The sequence below is a fragment of the Eucyclogobius newberryi genome, unplaced genomic scaffold (assembly GCF_026437365.1).
Source record: "Eucyclogobius newberryi isolate DKJ021-1_F unplaced genomic scaffold, fEucNew1.0.hap1 SCAF_13, whole genome shotgun sequence".
Taxonomy (NCBI): domain Eukaryota; kingdom Metazoa; phylum Chordata; class Actinopteri; order Gobiiformes; family Gobiidae; genus Eucyclogobius; species Eucyclogobius newberryi.
Window position 1 is genome coordinate 31,844,430 of NW_027315757.1, and position 23,883 is coordinate 31,868,312.

General features: G+C 39.3%; 3 protein-coding genes across 3 annotated transcripts; 1 reads left to right on the forward strand and 2 right to left on the reverse strand.

Annotated features, from left to right (window-relative positions):
• Positions 1 to 557: 557 nt before the first annotated feature.
• Positions 558 to 2,066, reverse strand: LOC140358613 (ferritin, middle subunit). The gene is made up of 4 exons (XM_072443567.1): positions 1,758 to 2,066; positions 1,228 to 1,374; positions 999 to 1,124; positions 558 to 917 (listed from the first exon to the last, which is right to left on the reverse strand). The coding sequence occupies exons 1-4, from the start codon at positions 1,857 to 1,859 to the stop codon at positions 759 to 761; spliced, it is 534 nt and encodes a 177-aa protein (XP_072299668.1). The 5' UTR covers positions 1,860 to 2,066; the 3' UTR covers positions 558 to 758.
• Positions 2,067 to 4,595: 2,529 nt separating this feature from the next.
• On the reverse strand, positions 4,596 to 10,744 carry aldh16a1 (aldehyde dehydrogenase 16 family, member A1). The gene is made up of 17 exons (XM_072443569.1): positions 10,544 to 10,744; positions 9,829 to 9,928; positions 9,593 to 9,719; positions 9,368 to 9,525; positions 9,214 to 9,291; positions 8,953 to 9,140; positions 8,721 to 8,879; positions 8,243 to 8,401; positions 8,005 to 8,161; positions 7,706 to 7,781; positions 7,492 to 7,597; positions 7,263 to 7,393; positions 6,980 to 7,153; positions 6,251 to 6,455; positions 5,260 to 5,445; positions 4,927 to 5,052; positions 4,596 to 4,849 (listed from the first exon to the last, which is right to left on the reverse strand). The coding sequence occupies exons 1-17, from the start codon at positions 10,631 to 10,633 to the stop codon at positions 4,685 to 4,687; spliced, it is 2,385 nt and encodes a 794-aa protein (XP_072299670.1). The 5' UTR covers positions 10,634 to 10,744; the 3' UTR covers positions 4,596 to 4,684.
• Positions 10,745 to 11,528: 784 nt separating this feature from the next.
• On the forward strand, positions 11,529 to 20,484 carry LOC140358614 (histone acetyltransferase KAT7-like). The gene is made up of 15 exons (XM_072443568.1): positions 11,529 to 11,748; positions 14,073 to 14,214; positions 14,510 to 14,683; positions 15,786 to 16,034; positions 16,241 to 16,323; positions 16,702 to 16,788; positions 17,122 to 17,220; positions 17,289 to 17,399; positions 17,499 to 17,690; positions 18,167 to 18,256; positions 18,325 to 18,465; positions 18,918 to 19,011; positions 19,084 to 19,230; positions 20,135 to 20,241; positions 20,321 to 20,484. The coding sequence occupies exons 1-15, from the start codon at positions 11,566 to 11,568 to the stop codon at positions 20,417 to 20,419; spliced, it is 1,998 nt and encodes a 665-aa protein (XP_072299669.1). The 5' UTR covers positions 11,529 to 11,565; the 3' UTR covers positions 20,420 to 20,484.
• The last annotated feature ends 3,399 nt before the right edge of the window (positions 20,485 to 23,883 follow it).

Genomic DNA, 23,883 nt, shown 5'->3' on the forward strand with positions numbered 1-23,883 from the left:
TTTTTTTTTACCCGCCTTTGAACAACAGATTAAATGTATCAATTGCACAAACTCTGGCATATTTATGTGATTGACATGATTAATATGCACTGTAATTCAAATAAAATGTACACACAATGAGGGATGAACAGTATTATTTTGGGCTGAATATTTATCGTATTCACCTTTTATTTACAGTAGTAGATATATTTTTCAGTGCAAGTCAACAGTCGAGTTGTAGTAGATTGAATAGTTGAGATATCTATGACTCAAGAAAAGCTTTCAATTTGTAGAGCCAATTCTACACCAAAGCAGGAAATGAGACTTACGGACTGTTCATACTTGACATTATTTTCTCCTTGAGCCCAGGAACTTGAGTTTGACTTGTTCTATTCCTGGTTTAGTCCAGATTGTAGTGTTTAAGTGTGAACATACATTTCGTAGATTTTGATGTTGTATTACATGGTAGACATTGTTTAACAGTGCTAATGATTTTGTTCCATGTAAGTTTATAGCCCAATAAACTTTAGTCTTTTTACATCTGAACAAAGGCCAAAACGCCATACAGACAGGATTAATCCAGCTCAAAAAGTTTATTCAAGGTGATTAGGCAAAGAAGTTTTTACAGGTGCAGAAAAACATAAGTCATCTTTGTGTCAGATTAAAATCCATCACTGATAAACATAAGAGAAACAGGTGATAGAGGATTAGATGAGTGGGGCAGTCAACAGGAGTGGAAAGTTGACAGTTAGGCCTGTTGATCTTGCAGGATGTGACGTTTAGCTCTTGCCACCGCCCAGAGTGTGCTTGTCAAACAGGTATTCAGCCATCTTGTTGTTCTGAGAATCCATGCGGCGCAGGTTGGAGATGTAGTCACCCAGCTTCTTGATGCTCTCCACCTGCTCAGTCAGGTAGTGGCTCTCCAAGAAGTCACACAGCTGAGGAGAGAAGAGAAACAAATCAGAATCTTACTCATGAAAACAAAGCTCTATACATAAAGCAAAGTGGTCTTGACTTACATGAGGGTCAACGTGGTCAGAAGCCACTTTGTGGAGGTCAAGCAAGGCCTCGTTCACCTTCTTCTCCAGTTGCAGAGCGCACTGCAAGGCCTCAATGCCAGTGCTCCATTCATCACGCTCCGGTTTCTGCAACAACAATTATAATAATTAACACTAAAAAGAACTGCACATCAATAAAAAAGCCTTTTTTTGATGCACTAATAATGGCTAGACTGATATCTAAACTCACCTTTATGTCCTGGAGAAAGATGCGTCCGCCCCTCTTGTTCTGGAAGGAGAGCAGCTTCTCTGCGTGCTCCCTCTCCTCGTGGGACGACTCCTTGAAGAAGTGAGCAAAACCAGGCAGGGCCACATCATCACGGTCAAAGTAGAACGTCTGTAGAGATGGACACAAACAACAATCATTAGAACATGGTGGATTATCATTAGATCAGCATGGTGATAAACAGTAGTTATGAAGGCAAGCAGTGGTCAAGCCGAGTCATGGTGTAGAGCCACTGTCTAAGCATGACGGAGCAGTTTAGGAGAACAGGACTTGTCCTTGTGAAGCCTCCAACCACGTAAACAAAGCAACATTCACTACATTTCCACTTAAATGCAAACAGGTCCTAATGAGGTTCACTTGAACCACTTTAACTAGAATTTACATTCTTTTGTATCAACTGTGACACATTTGATCCCACTTCCTGTTTATTATAATAAAGTAAAGCATTTGTCATTGCAGCAGGAGAGAGCCTGCTCCACAGAGCCCACACTTACCATAGAGGTGTAGGTGTAGGAGGCGAACAGCTCCAAGTTGATCATCCTGTTGATGGCGGCCTCGCAGTCGCGGTGGTAGTTCTGACGCACTTGAGACTCCATTGTAGCTGGCGTTTTTCTTGTGCTTTTCTTATCAAAAGTACAAAAATATAGCTCTGCGTAGACGGTATTCAGTAGTGTTCAAGTAAAACGGATTCTTTGTGTCCAAAATGAGACGCAGACGACTGAAAAAAAACTTGGACGAAGAAAGAAATTCCGTTCAAACACTGTTGAAGCAAGAATTTCTTTTCCGGATTCTGAATTGGAAGGTGTCGCACAGCCTCTATTTATACTGTTCTGACCTCGTGACCACAGCACCGCCCCTCAACCAATCAGGAAGCACGGCGTCATGTGACCATGACGTCACATTAGCAGACATGAACCATGACTTTGCACTTTAAATGTTTAATTGAGTAATACGAAGCTTGTGACTGACATAATGATTACAAAGTACATTTATAATGCAAAAAAGTAATTATTTAGTAGTTTAATCAATCAGTGATAATTATTGTAAGTCATAAAAACTTGGCATGTTCTTAGGTTCTTCTGTTCTCAGATTTCAGTCAGATAAAGCCCTGTCTCCAGGAGCCAGATTTACATTCAGTGACATGATTTTACAATGTCAAATCTCTATCCTTTTCAATTCTTTTATATTATTTTTAATAATATATTATATACACACACATGTTAGAGTGTATACAGTACCTTTCAAAAGATTATTCAAATCTACATGTCTTCTTCTTTGGTGTTTTACACTACTTATTGTTTTTTATTATCTTTACAAAAGAAACACATTCTAGAAGATTCTACAAATAAAAAGCAAAAAATATATATATCAGCAAAAACATAACTGAGGTGGCAAAGATGAAGTAACCTACATAGTGTTGAAATGATTGCCCTTTGTCCAAACACTATGTTTATAGAGCTGTAAAACCAACCCGCAAGAAATATTTGGTGTTCAGTTGTAGATAAAACTGAACTTGCACAACCGCTTAGAAAGACACTCAAACAAATTGCTTTTCAAAGTGTAAACTGAATCATATCTTTCACAATTCAAAATATAAAGCATAAAATGTGCATTGACAAATTCCCCTTGGAGTAATACAGATTTAAAACGTCATTCATCTGTAAATATGAAAAGCATTATGGTAAAAAGAAAACACGTTTCAAGTAATGGTAGTCTGGTTTATGAGGCAGAATGTGCAGAGTCACAGTAATGACTCAGCAGTTCTGTCTTCAGGTTTCATGTGGTCAGAAAGGAAGCTGAATCTGCTGGATTAAACCAGTTAGGAAAGGAACCAGCGACTAGACTGATGTTCCCACAAGTCACAATGAAAGATGAACAATATCATATTTCTCAATTTTCTCAATTTTAAACATTTGAGCTGTAGCAGGTTGAACAGTAACTAACTACTTAAGGAGTAGTTCACTTTATTTATTGTAGGTCAGGTTTAAAAAAGTTATCCAGAGGTGGACAGTTGTTGCATTTACCCAAGTAATCTTTTCATAAAATTGTACTTCAGTGGGTCATTTTCTGACACCATAACCTTTATTCTTACACGAGTACAACATTTAACAGTTTAACATTACTCTTACTTGTGTAGTTTACTCTTCCTACTGTGAGTAAGCCTGTTTTTGTTTATAATTGTCCTGTTTTTAATACAACTTTTGCCAAATAAATACATTTGGCTGAATATCATACACTATAATGATGTAGTTATAAGACTATAATAGTACAAATAAAAAGGACAGTTTTAAAGCTTAAGAATTACTTTATTGTTTATGTTTTACAGTTAAAAACAGACTTTTCCCCTCTGGCAAAGTTCCACAAATAAAATGCTATGTAGAAAAGACACAGTACAGTATTATGATTGGTCCAGTTGCTGTTACAGTGTTGGTCTCTGAGTACTTCATAGAAAAGGTTTGAAGGCAGATATTTTCAACTGTAGACTTATATCTGAAGGTACAAATGAGAATGACCGAGCCACTTATTGTTGTCAAAAGGTAAAACCCATGGAATGTAACAAATAAATCAATATGGCTAAAAAGGTAGAACAATTAATGAATCGTTATTACCATGTAAATGATACAAATAAACTGTTGAATTGCAAATATCAAAGATGCTTTTAATAAACACAAATATGAAAGGTCTCATTTACCAAATTGTTGCATAGGGCATATTTCTAAAATATCAGGACCAAAAATAGAAACCTGCCATCCAGCTATAATCTGGTGCAGAACAGTGTTTTTTATGAGCTTAATGTCTCTTTGCATTGTCCCTTCAAATAAAGACTAAAGTAGTAATAGTACATTTGACACGGCTTTACATGTGTGGGAAAAATGACCCAACTTTACCTGACTGACAGAACCACTTTGAATGGTTCAATCAGTACCTTCAATATCTTGTTTGTTGAAGCAGACGGGTGAAATTATTTAAGGCTTTTTAGTCATCACAAACTGTATATCCAACTAAACGCATCACTGCATTTGATTAAACGTACACCACTGAAACGTCTTTTAAACGTGTTTTACAATACAGTAAAATTCAAGCTTCCATAGAGAATAATCTATAACTCCTTCAGTCTATGTAATCCCTCATTCGTACTTAACTGTACAGAAAATAACACTTTGCTCGGGATAAATGTCTGTTTTAGTCCACTTACAGCAATTGATCAATACCATATTAACCATTATCATTATAGAGCAAAGATTCAGTTGCTTTACATTGTCCTCATTTAATTTCCTCTTTTAAAAAGGTTCATCTGAAGGAATATCATGCTTTGTTTTTTGTCCACAGTAGTGACTATTCAAAGCAGTAGTACTTGAAGTGCTGTGATCTTTAAACTGACTGTGTCCTTCATATTGGATGCGTGCCGGGCTCTGGGACCTCAGGCGGTCGGGAGCCACACACTTTTCCACTGAACTGCGGTTCTCCACTTGTGTTCCAGGAAAGGCTGGTCACACAGGGTCCATTCTACACCTTCGTCATCATCCTTCTGAGAAAGCAGAGACTTCATGGGGCTGGTGCATGTGCTCTGGAGGTACTGGCAGCCCTACAGCGCAAAGAACAACAAAATGATGTAGAAACATGGGGGAAAAAACAAGCTGCAGCAGAATGTTTCAGGCCCACCTCAGCAGTGCCCCAGTACCAGATGCCCTTGATGACATTGTGGTTGGCCAAAGCCACAGTCAGCTGGTCCTTAAGGCCAGTGATAACACTGACCAGGCCAGGAGGCAGATCGGAGGACTGCAGCACCTACAGAGGACAGCGAGGGGTAAAGGATTGTGACACAGGGTAAAATTTAATGTATAGCTTATTTAATTTCTTTGTAAAGGCTCAAGTTATAAACACCCCTTTTTGTCAGAGCTAAAATATGAGGTAATTGTAGAGTGTTATGTGAATACACTTAAACTTGTGGATAAGTGGTAGTCTAGCATTGTACTCAGAAACTCGCTGCTGTACCTGGATGAGTGTCAGTGTTGGTAAGGGATACTTCTGACTGGGCACCATGACGACAGCGTTGCCCGTGGCGATAGCAGCTCCCAGGAGAGTCACAGTGGAGAGGAGCGGGTTTTTGTCAGGGAGGACAATCCCAATTACTCCCAGGGGATGAGGGAGAGAGAGAGCAGAGCCTGAAAGTGGCACAGGCTGGACGAGAGGACAACATGAATAGCACACTCTTGATTGATTTGACGTCACAATTCTAGACAAACAAACCAGTGTAGAAACTAAAACTGTCCGGGCAGACAAAGGTGCTGGGTGTTTGCATGCGTTCATACTCAGTTGTTGTTTATTTTCATTCAGCCAATCACAGTCCGCATGTCACAGACCCCCGGCATAGTTGTCTGTTTGGACAGTTTTAGTTCCATCACTGGATTATGAATGTTTAAAAAGGCACATATTCTGAAAGTTAACGCCTTGTAAAGCCAGAAATTATACATGAACTGGAAATAGAGGATGTTGTTTTGTCTATACGCAGCATTTCTCCACATATTGGAAATCTTCCCACATAAACACTGCAAGTGCTGTGTCAGTCTTTCCTTTTGGTTTGCTCTTTACACATCCTTGGCACATGAAAGCAGGTTGGCGTTTGTCTATTTCTAAACCATGGAAAGTACTATTAGCCATAGAGATGATTAACTCAAAACCAATCATCAACATACAAGAACATTTTGTCATATTGTTGTTGGTAGTTGATGCGCTAATGAGAATTTTGAAGATGAAATTGTTATTTTTCTTCTTTATCTTCTGTATTTTCTTTCTTCTGTATTATCTTCTGTATCTACCTCTGTATCTACCTGCGTTGCATCAATGAAATTTCCCCATGTGGGACAATAAAGGAATATCTTATCTTATTTTTTTCAAATCCTTCTTGACAAGACTGGGGCATTTTACTTGAATAGATTACATGATGCTACATTTTCATGCTTTGAACTTTATTTCTGATCCTTACCAGAGTTGCACCGTGCATTTTGTCGCAGTAAGCTGCCCAATCATTGAGTCGGTCAATGCTGAGCTCCACCTCACTGTCAGCGCTCTCTGCTGACACACCAGTCTGTGCACTCAAAGACGCCACAAAGTCCTTCTTCTTTGCTTCTAGGCCTTTTGCCAAAGAGTACAGCGACTGGGAGCGTGCAGACAAGCTTTTTTTCATCCAACTGTAACAAAATAAATAAAATAATGCCTGATAAGATAAAATATTTCTATGCCACGTAGCAACTGTTAAGCCCCGTTTGATTTTTGTTTGGTTATATAACAATTTACATTTGTGTGGTTAGAAAATGAGACTTGAATGATCACTTTTGAGTCGAGTTGGACTTTGGCTGCCGATAAACTGATTCAAGCTGTTTTCTAAAGGCTGCACCCATAAACCGTTTAACAGCTGAGCAACTAACAAATGCCAAATTAATCATTACAGATTTACTAACTGTATTTGCCAAAACCATATTTGCACTAAACAAACAACATCATAGCAGGCTCAGCCTAGCAGGGATTCATTGTAACTGATTCTTTGAATTGTTTTCCACATACATTTCAAAAGTCTGCATCTGCATCCTTTAGTCTTTGGTCAGTTTAGATCTGAAATTATGTGTTCAGAACTGGGTTTTTATAAATGTAATAAGGGCCACAGATTTTCTACTGCCTGTTTGAGTTGTGTTTACACTGGGCTGTTTGCTCTTACCCGGGCTGAACTTTGGTCGCTGCTTCCACTGCGTTGCGGACATCCTTCCTGCCTCCATCTGGACAGTAGCCCAACAGTTTAGCACCATCTGCTGAATACACAGCCACACTGCCTCCAGATACAGATTTACAGGCCTTTCCTCCAACAAATTGTTGATAGACCTTTGGAGCACTGTAGAAGTAAATGGGAAATATTATTTAGTTAATATATGAATATTTTTGTATCAAATCAATTGATTTGATACAAAAATATTCAGTTCTGTTGTATAATAATAACTTAACTGGCAGGATCAGAATCATCTGGAATGATAGTTGTGGGGGCTGCAACTCCAAATTTAGCATAGTCCAAAGAAACAGGTGAGAATCGAGGAAGAGGCAATTTGGAAGAGGACAGTCTTAGGAAATGGTACAGGCCCTAACAAATGACAAAAAAACAAAACAATGATGATCTAATCAAATAGCGTTGAAAAAGTCGGGTCAACTGTCACACTAAGACTGAAAGGAGAGACATACCTCCTGACCTCCATCAGTGCAGGTTCCACTGTCTTTGTGCCCGGACACAGGCATGCAGGGGTCAGAGACAGAGTGGGAGTTCACCCACACACACCCTACAGACAAACTGGAGGGAGAAGAAACACTGTTGTGACCTAAAATACTTTACCTACAATTCTAACATTTCTACCAAATATATTAAAGAATGTAAACATTCAATCATTGATTATTGCACCTCTTTGCGGTCTCCAGAGCCAGTGTGAGGTCCTCAGTCCAGATAGAAGCTGCCAGACCATGGGGGCTGTGGTTCCCTGAAAAACAAGAAAGAATGGCAATACCAATTATATCAAGGACGAGCGGTAACTAAGGGAATTACAATCTGTACAGCTCAAGTTGAACTACATGAATTGGCCAGCGTAGGATTCAAAGACTGACCTTCTGGTAATAAGAACACCACTTCAACACTTGAAAAAACATTGCTTCACTCTGGAGTTTCATGATGACAAAGGGCTATTAAAACCATTCTGTTCTTACCCACAGTGACAGCTTCTGTGTTAGTCCTGAATGTCATGAGAGGCAGTAGTGGTCCGGGCGCGGGACTGACCACACACGGGGAGGAGGGGGCCGTCCCACACAGCACTGTGGCGGGATACAGTGCACCAGGGGGAGCAGGCTCACCGGCTTGAATCAGCTGGGGCCGACAGAGAGGTTATCATTTATGTTACATCATCGAAACATCAACTATTCCTTTGAATTGTGAACAGCTTCTAACCGTAGCCCCCTGCTGTTGAGTCTCCTGTACTACAGCGTCCACCAGGGCTCTCGCTCCATCTGCAGCCAATGGAACACTCTTCATTCCCTTGATTCGCAGTTTTAGACGGGCCACAACGTTGTTCAGTACACTCTCCTGGACTAGCAAGACCCAGTGAACCTGAGAAGGGACAGAACACAAAGAAAAAAATATTCAAAAAAACAGTGAAACACAAAGCATGGTGGACACACATTTCTAAAGCCAATTTCAATTCTTCATTAAAACTTGAATATCAACTATACTGGAGTTGTAACAGTTATGTTTTCCTGTTTACTACCAACAGGCCTCTGAATCTTATTTGATGCACCTGGTTTGATTTAACCTGGACAAACGAGAAATAGGAACGAGATTCAAAACACTATTCAATATGGAAGATGGATGGATAAGCATATAACTCATCTTAGAAGTACAGTTCTTAAAAGACACACACTTAGATTACCTCTTTCTTCTTCTTAAAAGCAGCTTCAATCACTCCATCCACTGCACTATCAATGTCTGCAGTATCAAAGATGATAAAGGGACACGTGGCACCGATTCTCGCAGAAAGTGAGACGGGAACGCCAAAACCAGCCGTGGTTTTACAAAGGTTCACTCCATCCTAAAAGGGAGAATACTTTCAGATGCCGTGTAACAAAACTGACACGGTATCAATAACTGGCAAACTTGCAAACCTGCTTGTTTCCGCTGTAGGTGACATAGCTAATGCTCGGGTTCTGGGCCACTTGAGCACCGAGCGACACGTCAGTTCCTGTCAGAACGTTTAGAGCCCCAGCAGGTAGTCCCGCCCCGATGAACAGCTGAGCCAATAAGAGCGCAGCAGGGGCAGCGTTGTGTCCAGGGACAATAATAACAGCGTTACCTTGAACATGAAAGAACTGAGTAAAGAATAATGATGCATTTTATAATACGATTTCAGTTGCAAGATGCATTACCCATGGCTAGAGCTGGCAGGACTTTGGCCATAAGCAAATAGAGAGAACATTCATCAGAGCAAACCACCTCCACCACACCTGCATAAGAAAACAAAATCCATGTAGAATCATGTAGTGGTCAAATATAAGGATGTAGCACCACACCGTTACTGACCGCGTGATGTCCAGCCAGAGAGAAGAGTGTCTCGGAGTCTGGCCCAGCTGCTGTAATACTGCAGCAGTCTGACCACAGAGGAGGGCGAGCAGGGGGCTTCACACAGATCACACAGCTCTGTGACACAGGCCGCATGCTGACCAAGGACGCCCACCAACCTGAGGTAACACAAGATGTTCAAAACAGAGATTTCTCACTAGTATATCCTTGGGTTTTCAGTTGTACCTGAGCAGGACTTTTCCCCTCTGCTGACAATTCAGACCACTCCAAGATTTAAATCCATTCACAGAAGAAGAGGCACACTGCAAAACATCCTCCTCAGCAGCGCACACTGTACTACACACTTGAACACCTGGAGGACAACAAATAAAGCACATAATATACAGTATACTGCTATACTTTTGAACGTTCTGTTAAGTCTATTATGGTAATGTAATCAAATATGTCTAATATTCCCTTGCCTTTGGAATCCACCAGCGAGCGAGTCTTTCTGTTTGCTGGAAGGACAAACTTGCCATCGATGAACAAACCAAGGGAGCGGGAATGGTGATCTAGCCATGCCTGAAAGACCATAAAAGAAGAGAGAAAGTGTTAAAAAGTACTAATGAACCCCAGAATAAATATAGCTGGGATGAACTGTATACGTTTGTGGACTGAACGATAAAGAGGGTAGTGTGTAACCATTGACAGATACCGAACAAAGGGCAAAGCAGTGATTTTGTTATATAAACTAACTGCAGATTTACCATTATCAGTTTTAATTTTAAACATATGGTTCAGCAAGTACTATTTTATTATTTTTTTTAAAACAGATGTTGTATATATAGTCTGAAGTGAAACCAACATGTGATTCCTTTTTCTATCTTTTGCTACCTTTTTTGTCTTTTTATACAGGTTAGTCTTTTTTTTTGTAGTCGATAATCATATAGTTGATGATCGTAAGACATTTCTCCCTTTTCCTAACTAGATGCAGAAGGCTAAGATCAGTCAGTCACATGTTTGTCTTGTGAGTTATACTGCTGCCTCACTGTAAATGAACTTCACATGGTGCTACAAGGTGTGCGTAACATCCTATTTGCAATGCGTAAAACAGTAACAGGATTTATAGTAGTGTAAATAATGTAATGTAATAAAACACATTGGACTGATAGCAATGGCAATCTAAACACACTTTACCTGTGCAGTGGCAGTGCTTGAACTTGCAGCTGGTTCATATTCCATGCTTTGAAAGATCTCGTGCACAGTCTTGTTGGTGCTGCCAGCCATAATATTCAAAGGCGCTTTCTGCTAGTAATTTCCCCCCTTTCTGCGAGTTTATAATAAGAAGAACCGAAAACAGAATGCACTTTGCAGCAAACCCGACGTGTAGTCTTGCCCTCCGGTGGAAAACTTCTAACGAAGACGTACTGTTCTTCTTTGGTCTCAAAGCAAAGCAACCCCTAGATATTTACTGCCACCTACTGTATTGAAATATACTCACAATCAAACAGTAAACGCTCCAAACCAATTTGTTTATGCCATGGATCTATTATGGTTTTTGCCCATAATGTTGTTGTTGTTGTTGTTGTTGTTGTTGTTGTTTTATGGCGGTTGGCATCCAATTGTTGCATTACCGCCAGACTTTATTCCTCAGACTTTTCAATGTTTTTTGTTTTACTTATCCTCCAACACTAATGGAAGGTATGGCTATATGCTATTAATTGGTTGAATATGATTAAATGCTAGTTAAATTAAACATAAAATAGAACTAAAGTAGAGAGCAGTTAATAATAAATGATAATAATTAGTACTACATCAAAGTTGACGGAACGTTTGGACAAATATATCATATATATTTGCTATATAAAAAAACGAATAAAAATAAACGATTTATAGTCTATTATAAAAACACAAACATGGTTGTATCGGCTTTTAGTTGTTTGGGGGCATGTCTTTCCTATGTATCAAACACGATACCATGCCGTTTTTATTCTGTACAATCTACTTAATGCATAATAACGCTTGAAAGGCTTCACTATCGAGTCCACGTATCACTAAAATTGCAACAGAACTCATACCTTAGCTTTGTACCAAAAAAATTATCGCCATCGAGCCTTTGGGGAGCTTTGATGTACGCTGAAACACCGGAACCCTTGTCATTGTGGGGCGTCATCATGTTCCACCCGGATGGAATTTGTCGACGGACTTCTCAGTAACGAATGAACAGAGTCGTAAACATTACCGATTCAGATTATTTTTGTGCATTTTCCCTGTTAATTTCGAGTATAGGCGCGATCAGAAAACTTCCATATTCACATAAGTGCCGGGTAATCTTCTTTACCGTTCGGAGTACATTACAGCAAGAATCAATAAGCCACACCTTTAATATGCCACGGAGAAAGGTAGGTTAACTTAACGTTAAGCGGACTCAGTCAGACTCCACAACATACCGCCATTACTAATGTTATCAACTAATGCTGGCCCTTTTACAAAACGGTAATGGTAATCCCGCAAAATAACTTTGGCCATATTGTATCAATATACTGATAGCGTAAGCTAAATCAGAAACCAAGATGTGAATCCGAGCATTCTTGCTAAAAGCTAATCTAGCATTTGCTAAACTTGTGCTTGTTTCCTGTGGTTGTATCTTGGGCATCACAATAAACGTTTTACGCAAATGAGACTCTATTACCCACACCCTTTGTGTGTTGGTTTTGCGTACTGTCGTTTGACAAAACGTGTTAAATTCAACATAAAGAACAGGCTGTTCTTTGGTTCAGACTGAGACACACCAAAACAACGGTGTGATTGGTCAGAATTAAAAACACCCGCCCTGACGCCCGGCTCCTTCTCTTTTTTCATTGGCTGTATGTAAATAAGGCGCGCGTTCAGCACCATCGCTGAAGCCTGATGGCTCTTATTATTATATTATGTAAATTTTACTAATGAGTGTATTTATGTCAGGTCACACGATTTTGCTCGCTTCTGTTATTACAGTATAATGTCATCATTCACTGCTCGGGATCTACTGTCAAAAACTGTTAACACAATTTTAAAGTAAACAGAAAAGATGTGGAACAACAACGGGAGTGGCGAGTGACTACTATTAAACACACATTATAACAGTTTATCACACATTTCCAGAACACCTTTGAATGACCGCTATGTTAAGTATTTGTTATCAATTTCCTCAGGTTTATGGGTTTAACATTAGGCCAACTGAAAATTCGTCATCATCTCGACTGAAACGAAATTATTTTAGCATTGGAAATTCTTATTTTATCCTCCCCGATGAATTGTCAAACGATTTTATCCATAATGTTTCTAGGCGATCACGCAAATATAAATATTTATATTTTCATTTATGCAGAAATATGATTGTACACTGTGTATTTATCTATAAATTGGCAGGTTACACTCTCAATTTACACCCAAATCTCAAGATATTGTAACCGGTCCACCCCTTTAGCTGTAACTGTGTTGTGTTCTGGGTGTTGCTCAAGTATTTAGTGTGTTTCACAGCTTAGGGTTGCGAGGGGTCCGACAATATTCCCCCACTCAAAAATACAATTCAAATGGTACTACATTGGCCATACATACATTCCAAAAATAAGTTACTTCAACTGTAAACAAACACATTGTAACTGAAGTCATTCTCAACTAATTAAACTAATTATCGTGCCTGTTTCACAGATAAACAAAACACAAAATGCTATGAGCGTGAGGGGTCTGACAATATTCCTTAACAACAAAAATACATACAATGAATGTATTTTTCAGTGAAGACAGCCAAAACAAGCAGTAACAAATGAACAATGTTTTCCAGTTTGATTCAGCTAGCAAGAAATGTATAAATGAACTTGCAAAACAATTTGATTGTATACAAAGCATTAATTAGTGAAAAATAACACTCTTGTCTGGGCCCCAAATTAATACTCCCTTTTAAATCCATGTTGCTAGGGCACACCCCAACTCACCCCCAGCAACACAGGCACATGATTATTACACAAAAGAACAACTGATTTGGTGGAATTGGTACAATATATTATTGGCATAATATCAATTATTATTAACATGTTATAATAACTAAACCTTCTCCTTTCTGCTGTTGGCTGTATAAGTCCTTTGAAATCTCCCCAAAATAATTAATTAATCAATTAAGCATCAACCGATTAATCGACCGACGTAATGACTAAAGGTTTCTAGTCTCGATTACTCCACAATTAATCACAACAGCCCTACTATGCTACTAGTGCTCTATGCAAATGAGTCAGCTGTGGAGTCCCGTACCCCACCCCCACTCTTTCAGCAGCGGATGAGTGTGTGAGGAGAGCCCATTATCTGCTACCCCCACTCATCAGCGGGTCCACATTAGCTTGGCAGCCAACATTTCCATTAAATTAAGCCTTAAAATGGTTGAATTCTGAGGATATGGACAGCTGTCAATTATAAAAGCCATTTGTTCAATTATTTTAGGCAGTTGTTATTATTACTGAGGTGGTCCTAGTGACTAACTTCAGTTAAATAGAACTTAAGTGGGTCTCTAGGACCACCTCAGTAATTGCTAAGATATGCAGTAATGGAATATCTTAGCAATATTTAATAAGCTATAACTTGGACACTATGGGATCCGTGTGGAACTACCCGTTGGTAAAACGAATGCACGCACTAAATTTTTCCTTTTTTCTTTCATGTCTTATTTCTTTTCATTGACTGTTGTTTGCAGAGGACGGCAGGCAGCAGCTCAGACGGCACGGAGGACCCGGAGGACTCAGACTTCTCTGCTGAGGAACCCGCTGAGGTCGCACGGAGACGTAGCAGCACGCGTCTTACCCGCGCATCCCTCCGTCTCAGTCGGAGCTCACAAGGTATAAGGTGTTCACATAGAATTTTTCACAGTCCACCGGATCCCAACTGCAATTACAATTTTATTACATCTTCATGTGGTCATTAGAAAGAAATGTGTTACAACTGAAAATATTGAAATGTATCTTCTGAAATTAGTGTGGATTGTGTATGTGAAAGAAGAGTTCTAAAATGTTCCAAATGCATCATTTAAATCCCCATTAATTGTCACTGCTGTCATGCATGTTCAATTTGTGACTTTATGACAGTGTCGTTACATTGCAAATAAACAGTTGATGCATTCTTTTGTGTTTGCAGAGAGCAGAGTACGGAGCAGCTCTCCTGTAGCACCAGACGAAGGCCGAAAAGAACCTCCAGTTGCAGCCTCCGTCTTCACATCTGGGCGCAGAATCACACGCAGCCAGCTGGGGGCAGCAACCGCCAAGAAGTACTCACTGCGTCAAAGCAGGTCATCAGGCTCTGACACTGAGGGTGAGAGCATATTTTGTAGAGGGAACAGAAGATGGCAGCAAACAAAGTCTTGTTTCTTTTTGGTCACACTAATGGGAGAAAAGATCATGGGCTGAAAATGAGGTGCGTAGGTGGAAGATAGCACTGTATTATGACTTAGCAACAGTCCTCCCCCTTGTCTTCCTCATTATTGGAAACAAAACTACAAAAATGAAGATTTAAAAGTTGTTTTTACCATCTATTTATTGCAACTGCCATACTAAGCGTGGCATTATTGTTGCAAAGCAGAAGAAACACATTTTATGCTATGCTAATGTTTATAGGCTCTTATCATTTTTTCTTTTTTTTTTTTTTTAAGTTCGAAGGTAAAGAGAAGATACTCTTACAACGTCACTGGCCAAATGTCCGTACCCTCTCTCTCCCCATTTCACGCTGCAACTATCCTGTCAAATATATCTTAAAAACAAAACTTTCCCCTCTGAAGATAAGGGAAAACATTTTGACAGTTTATTTCTGAACTACCTGGAACTATTCACATTCAAACATGGACCATTATTCACACAAATAGAACTTTGTCTCTTTGAACTCAAACTGACATCATTATTTGTATTGCACTGGAAAAATGCCTTTCTTCTTTAGCACCTGCAGTTAACACATCAACTCTTCTCAACATCCATCCATCCATTTTCTTCTGCTTATCCGGGGCCGGTTTGTGGGGGCAGCAGTCTAAGCAGGGACTCCCAGACTTCCTTCTCCCCAGACACTTCTTCCAACTCCTCCAGGGGCGATCCCGAGGCGTTCCCAGGCCAGCCGAGAGACATAGTCCCTCCTTCTTCCCCGGGGCCTCTTACCGGTGGGACATGCCCGAAACACCTCCCTATGGAGGTGCCCAGGAGGCTCCGGGACAGATGCACGAGCCACCTCAGCTGGCTCTTCTCAACATTCTTCTGGCCTGAAGACTTTATTAAACAAGATAGTTATCGCATGAAATGGGGAGAAACATTCAGCAAATAGCTGAGGCCGAGGACCCAAGACACCGCTATGGTGGTAGCAACCACACATGTGCAATGAGCCCCCCTCTCTATGTTCTTAATGTCACACTGTCTTTTTTCTTGCTCCATAGAGCAAAAACATGGGGCAGACCGAGACGAGAGCCCTCCTCGGACCCCAACAGGCAACGCTCAGTCATCTGAGTCTGACATCGAGGCTTCCAGTCCTGCAAATGACATCACCGAGGATGAAAGGTTAGCTAAAGAGCTGTCACTCAAAGAGGCCGCTGCCCACGACCTGTCCCATAGGCCTAAGAGACGACGCTTCCACGAGAGCTACAACTTCAACATGAAGTGTCCCACTCCAGGATGTAACTCACTGGGTAGGAACTAGAAACACTTCTTTATATATATATATATATATATATATATATATATATATATATATATATATATATATATATATATATATATATATAGAAAGTACTATTACATAATAGTAATTAATAGTAGTTTTACGTAATGATTAGTAGCTGGATCAAAGCTTGTTCAGAACGATATGTTAACTTAAATGTGCTCTTTCATTTAGGTCATTTAACGGGACGACATGAGAGGCATTTCGCTATATCTGGATGTCCTCTTTATCACAATCTGTCTTCTGATGAATGCAAGGTACTACTAAAGCACTTAATCATGAACATGGGTATAAAATGAACATTTTAAACACAGCAGCAATATAATCCTTTATTGTCCACACATGGGGAAATTTCATTGTTGCAACGCAGGTAAATACAGAGGAAAAGAACAGATAACTTATAGGAAGTTTGAAAAACACTCAATAGAAGAACTCTTATATACAAAAACTCCTATAGACAAAACCTCCCATTTCCCTGCAGTAGAGCATCAGTGTCTGTTCCAATTTTTCAAGTCACTTCTGCACTGCACTGTCTAACTTAACAGAAACAAGCAAGCAAATTAGATATTGCCCAATGATTAAGTGATGGAGCGCTGTATATTTGCCACGGGGCTCACAGTTGTTGTTTTTGACAGGGCAAAGCCACAGTGCGTGACAAGCAGGCTGAAGAAAGAACACTATCACACCGACAGGACGAGAACAGACACTCCACAAGAAACCAGGTATCACCCACCTTCTTTCCCTCGAGGGTAAACTTTCAGAACTGTGACCCCTCTGTCCAATCACACAGGTGGAACTATTTTACCTGCCAGCTATGTTCATGAACTGACATTTATTGTTTATACTGACATGGTGATAACGTGTGAGGGAGTTCACACTGCAGTCTCCATGGTGCAAAGTTAAGCCAGTTCTTCCTATCTTTTGGGCTTTTGCTTGTCTCACTGACTTTTGATTTCCTTTTTTTTCAGTTTTGTTATTAGAATAATATAAAAATTAAATAGATAACAAGAAAGATTGAGATGGATAGGTGACTTGTGAATGCATTTTGCCCATAGGCACCTTCAGACCGTCAGTTGCGCTACAAAGAAAAAGTGACAGAACTGAGAAAGAAAAGGAACATTGGACCAAACAAGGAGCAGAAAGACAAGCACATTGTAATATTCAAATACACATCTTTTCAGAGTATAATTTGATATATTCATTAGTTGATGGTTCCTTTCAGGAGCACCGGCAGAGCCATGGCAGCTGCAGAGAGCCTCTTTTGGAGAACATCACCAGTGACTATGACCTGGAGCTGTTCAGGAAGGCCCAGGCCCGAGCCTCAGAGGACCTGGTCAGAGAGAGAACACACACACATCTGGATCAATGTCAAAGTGTCACTTTGGTCTTTTATGAGCCGTCTCACTTGTTGTGTGTCATTGTCTGTCCACAGGAGAAGCTGCGACTGGCTGGCCAGGTATCAGAGGGGGGCAACATGATTAAGACCATAGTGTTTGGCAGATATGAGCTGGACACCTGGTATCACTCGCCGTACCCTGAAGAGTACGCCCGCCTGGGGAGGCTCTACATGTGCGAGTTCTGCCTCAAATACATGAAGAGCCAGACCATTCTGCGCAGGCACATGGTAGGCATCTCTGTCGTCCGGCCGCAGTTTAAGAAAATCATCTGTGTGTTTGTGGATACCTGCTGGTCAGATCTCTGGAGAGTCGACCCAGCTCACTGTTAGAGAGAAGGTTTTCAAGGTGTTTTTGAGGATTTTAAATATCGTTTTACCTGAATTTCAACCATAATCTTAGTTTCAAATATGCATACCAGTAATGAAAAGAAATGGACAAGGAAATGTATTCAGACTTCTCTTTAATATACTTCATCATTATGTTATTTATGCCAGTGTAACACACAAAAGGTGAGTCCCTTGAATCAGTGGAGCTCTGGCTTTAGGACACTTTGTTAATGTGTTGCTTACGACCGCACGCCACAATATGACTAGACAACACTGAAATTAAATGTTTGTGGTGATGCAATGGAAACATAGATATTTATATTGTCGCAGTATAAAAGTATCCTCAATGATTCTTTCTTTTCTTCTTGTGTCTAAAGGCCAAGTGCGTGTGGAAACATCCTCCAGGCGACGAGATCTACAGAAAGGCTAATATTTCAGTGTTTGAGGTGGATGGCAAAAAGAACAAGGTAAAAATTTTATTTTTGACATCAGAGGCTTAAAAGTGACACTTTACTAATGAAACTGTCCTGAACAGATTTATTGCCAGAACCTGTGTCTACTGGCCAAGCTCTTCCTGGACCACAAAACTCTGTATTATGACGTTGAACCATTTCTATTCTATGTAATGACTGAAGCTGACAACACAGGCTGCCATCTTGTCGGCTACTTCTCCAAGGTACTAAATACACTTTAATAAACATTAAACTGGCCTCTTAATACATGTTCAATCTTTTCAAGTTCATGATTTAACCAAGGTCCCACAATCAGTTTTCCAATAGCTAAAATTAATAAGAGCCCGTGATTACAGGTTGTATCAAAGAATGATCAAGAAATATCATTCAGTTAAGGCATTACTATTGATGGACCAAAGAAACTGGACTGAAATCTATTTTAATTTTACTGTATGTGTGTTTGTTTGTTTTTTATTATTAATCAAATAGGAAAGAGGAGATTACAGCCACATATTTTTTTTAACAAGCATCGGAAATCTTTTGGCTGTTTGTGGTATCGGTTTCAACACTGATCCAGGGTTCAGGGTTGGGACTGTCTGGTTTAGTGTGAATTGTGTGCTGGGATTTCTTGAGCCAATAAATAAGTAATAATTTGAATTAAAAATGTCACTTACAGGAGAAGAACTCTTTCCTGAACTACAACGTGTCATGCATCTTGACCATGCCTCAGTACATGAGGCAGGGCTACGGCAAGATGCTCATTGACTTTAGTGAGTGCACAATATGACTATAAATACAATCTGTACGTGCAGATGTGTTATACGAAATGATGGTGTCTTTAGGTTACCTGCTCTCTAAAGTAGAGGAAAAGGTGGGGTCACCAGAGCGCCCCCTGTCGGACCTAGGCCTCATCAGCTACAGGAGTTACTGGAAAGAGGTTCTGCTGCGATATCTCAACGACTTCCAGGGCAAAGAAATCTCCATCAAAGGTACGGAGGGAATTTTCCAATGCAACTGTCCTGTTCCCATGGAAAATACTCTTTTATTTACCCCTTGAACAAGACTTCTGGTCTTTTCTACTTATGTCACAGACTCAACAGCCCAGAACATACTATTATTGTTAAGTCAAGGCAAAAACAAATATTTGTTTCCCATTCAAATCCTTGAACATGTGACAGCTTTGGTATTTCATTCTGTAAAATCTGCTTTATGAACCACTCTGTTCTCAAAGCGTAGCGGACTGAAATGGGTCAGCCAGACAGTCAGAATATTTTTGGTGTTGTTAACACTTGACTGAACCGGAAAACCCCAGTTTATGTTCATATGACATAAGTGCGCCTGACTTCAAATCAAGTGTTTTTTTTTAAAATAGGTCAGCACACATTGCAAAGTCTCAATGATGTTAGCAAGTTTACTTTTTAACCTTTTGCCTCTTGAGTCTAAGGTTCGTCTGAGGGATATTACTTAGAAACTTTAATATTGCGTTTTCTTTTAGTATTGCATTCTGCTTTTAAAATGAATTGCCACCTCAACTCAAGCCTCTGCTTTGGTCAATATCAAAGAGATGGGCAAAAACACAATTTGATTTTTTTATCATTGAAAAACATTTTGATTTAAAAATTGTGTTACAGTTTGAGAATATAGTAAAGTTTGACTGAGGTCATGAGTTTTTAAGTTACTTTTTTGGAAGTAAGCTTTCTGTTGAGTCAATCAACATGAGAAACTCTATTCAGTCTAAATGTAATGTAATTAAATTAATATTGGTGGAATGTTATTTCAAGGTTTTACCACAATTGTTTACATTGTGATGAATCTTGCACTCCTATTTGAAACGTACAAACCCAGACTCTTTGTATAAATCCAATGGTCTGTGATGTGCCCTTGTGTTGACAGAAATTAGCCAGGAGACGGCGGTGAACCCTGTGGACATTGTCAGCACACTGCAGTCGCTCCAGATGCTCAAATACTGGAAGGGAAAGCACCTGGTGTTAAAGAGACAGGTACAACGAAGGCGCCTATGCACAGATGACATACTGTGCTTGACTGCTGAGCACTTAGACTTCCCTTCTTCTCTTTTAGGACCTTATAGATGACTGGAAAGCCAAGGAAACCAAACGTGGTAACAGCAAAACAATTGACCCCACAGCCTTAAAGTGGACACCTCCAAAAGGAACGTAGAGGAGCTTCTTTTGACACATCGCGCCTGCACAAGAGAAGACATTGTGGGCTGCATTTTGCCCCCGATCTTAGTGTTAACGTGAGCGCTGCGGAGCTCATTTTGGCACTTCTTGCATTGGCGCAATTGATGACAGCGCAGGGCGTGGAATTCTAAACAAGAGGTGATTATGCCAAAATATGAGGTGGAGTGAAGCAATTTGAGGGCGTGGTCTGGTGCATTCTGTGAATGACCAGAATCGTAACGAATAAACTTCCAAACTATTACACTGGAGTCGTGTTACTATCCTGATATGGACGAGATAATAATAATAAAACAACCTTCATGGCCATAAATAACACAGATTATGTTTATAGAATAATTAATACAGTCAAATTTGACATTAGTATTTTTTTCCCACTCACATAAACAGCACAGCACCATTACGCTCTTAAAGCTGTTTGCTGGACACCTCCAGACTGGACTGTGCAGACTCGTGCTCAGCTCAGAGAGGAACATCTATTTGGGAAACGGATAAATCTCCACCGTCACCATCACATTCATGTAAAATCCTTGTCCCAGTCTGTGTAAAACTGGCACAGAAATAGATGCCCTGGAACTGCCCCCTGGAAAAGGCTCCTGTTAACGCTAAGTCCAGGGGAAAAACACGGCCCAGAATCTCACATAACACGACTTGATCTGGGTTCAGCAGTCACACACGTGTTCATGTTAGAATGTGTTACAGCGTTCACACTCAGTGAGTCACACTTGTTTCTAGTAGTTTTCTTATCATAATTACCCCAAACATTTCAACTCAAAAGAGCATCCCCCTTTGATTGCCGCTGAGAATCATTTGTATGTTCACAAAGTTTTACATGAACTGTTCATCCAATCTGTAGCGTTAGCTCTGTAATAGGAACAGCTTTATTGTAAGCTTTACCAAATATATACCCGTGATATGCTAGAGATTAGGTTCTGCAAACAATATGCTCAAATCTTGAATGTGAAATAATGTGTTTGTTATATATTTCATCTTGTTTATTATCTTCATAAGAAAACAATTTGTCTGTTACAAGATAATCACTTAGTAACCATCTTGTTTTGTAGTGGAAGGAAGGAAGAAAAGACACACACATACATATACACATACATATACACATACACACATATACACACACACACAAACATGCATACATACATACATACATACACACACGTACACACACACGTACATACACACACACAAACACGTACATACACACATACGTACACATACATACACACACGTACACATAAATACACACACACATACACATAAATACACACACACACATATACACATACACACACGCACACACACACACATATACATACATACACGTACACACACACGTACGTACATACATACATACACGTACACACACACGTACATACACACACACAAACACGTACATACACACACATACATACATACACGTACACACACGTACGTACATACATACATACACACACACAAACACGTACATACACACACATACATACATACACGTACATACACACACGTACGTACACATACATACACACACACACATAAATACACACACACACACATAATAATAATATACACATCTTAATTTATTAGATTCATAAAGCAATTAGATTCATAAAAGTGTCTGTTTGAACCCAGAACCGTTCACCTGCTGAACCCCTACAACTGTCACTGGCCACATGTCACCATCAAACACTCTGTCCACATTATTAGAACATATCTTCTAATCACAAGAATGCTGTGTAATTACATTTAAGGTGATTTAGGTAAACGTTGCCAGTGTTAATTACAATACTTTCATTACAAAGTCTGGAAGGGGATTTTGTCATTTGTGCAGCTTCCATTCTTACTGTTTATAGTTCTACCTCTGAGATTCTGCCACTGTTTAACAGCTACAACAGCCCTATAACCTTTTGTTATTTCCCTGTGTAAACATAAAAGAGCATTTTACTAGATTTTTTACTATTTATAAAATATTCTTGGTACAGTTTGTTAAAGACAAGAGAAGGAATGTGTAGGGGGTAAAGTCAAATCATTTTAGTCTTTTTATTTCATCTTTATTTTCCGAGTTCAATTGCAAATTATCCTTTTAATTTTGGACAATCTTACTATTTAGTTTTGCCCTGTCTGGCTGAGGCCCAACATTTTAAAAGTTGATATAATAAATTAGTTTTTATTCTGTCACCATTATATATTTTCTACACTGTTACCTTTTGCATGCATCGACACAATGTCAGATACACCTTATTAAATCGTAATAAATCAGTGTCATTATCAGCCAAATTGCCTTTATTTGAACTTGAGTTTGTGTAGAACTGATGCATGAGCTGGTGTATCTGATCATGTGGCCGAGGATCCTTCTGCGTTTGCCATATTTCACACAAAGAATAGAATAATAAGCCTTTTACTTTTTTACACAAAAGAAAACACACTTAACAATTTAAGGATTTCTGAAATACAGCAATTTGTCCACGTGCCGAAACATTTACACAAGTGCATTTACACCATTTAAGTGTCATAATTGCTCAAATCATTAGAATCAAAGGGATCGAAAACCATTCTTTTTATTTGTATTCATATTTTTTGTGTCATAAAATAAAAAAACGATGCTGAACATGTAACACTGTCTATGTTGTTTTTCACTAATGAGATGAAATGATATTGAAGCTGAATCAGGCTCATAGTAAATGACATACTACTTATACTACTATATATATTTTATGGAAGGTGTTTTATTGTCTTTGCCGTCATAAGAACTGCACATTTCTTGCACCCGTAGCTCTGAGAAGAAGTTGTGATTCTAACTAGTCTATATATTACTATATTTTACCATAATAAAATATAGTAAAATAGAGTGATTATTTACCATTATTATTATCATTATAGAGTGTTTATTTTACCATTATTATTAGTATTATCTTGTCTTACACTAGCTGTTTTTATTTTATCTTTATTTTTCCCCTCCATTCCTTATTAAGAAATGATTATGAAATGTCTATAGGAGTTTTTGTTTATAAGAGTTCTTCTATTATTTTTAAACTTCCTTTACGTTATCTGTCCTTTTCCTCTGTATCTACCTGCGTTGCAACAATGAAATTTCCCCTTGTGTGGACAATAAAGGAATATCTTATCTTAAATTATCATAACAGTGGCCCTAATGCTGCTGTTAAATTACGCACCTGTCACAAGCAACAAACCCACCCGTCTTTGAGGCAGAAAACAAAAGAAGCCGCATTGCGTCTCTTATTTGTCGTTTTCCACACTTTCGTTTTAGTCAATTCTCAAACCAAAAGCACTGGCTCTAGAGTCTTTGTGCCTCTTCTGTCTCCACATGTGTCCAGCATCAGGGCTCCTCAACTAAACAATGAGACTTTCAGTGACACAGTTCAACTTGAATATTTTTATTTGGCTAAATGAACATGGGCTTAAAAAGAGTGT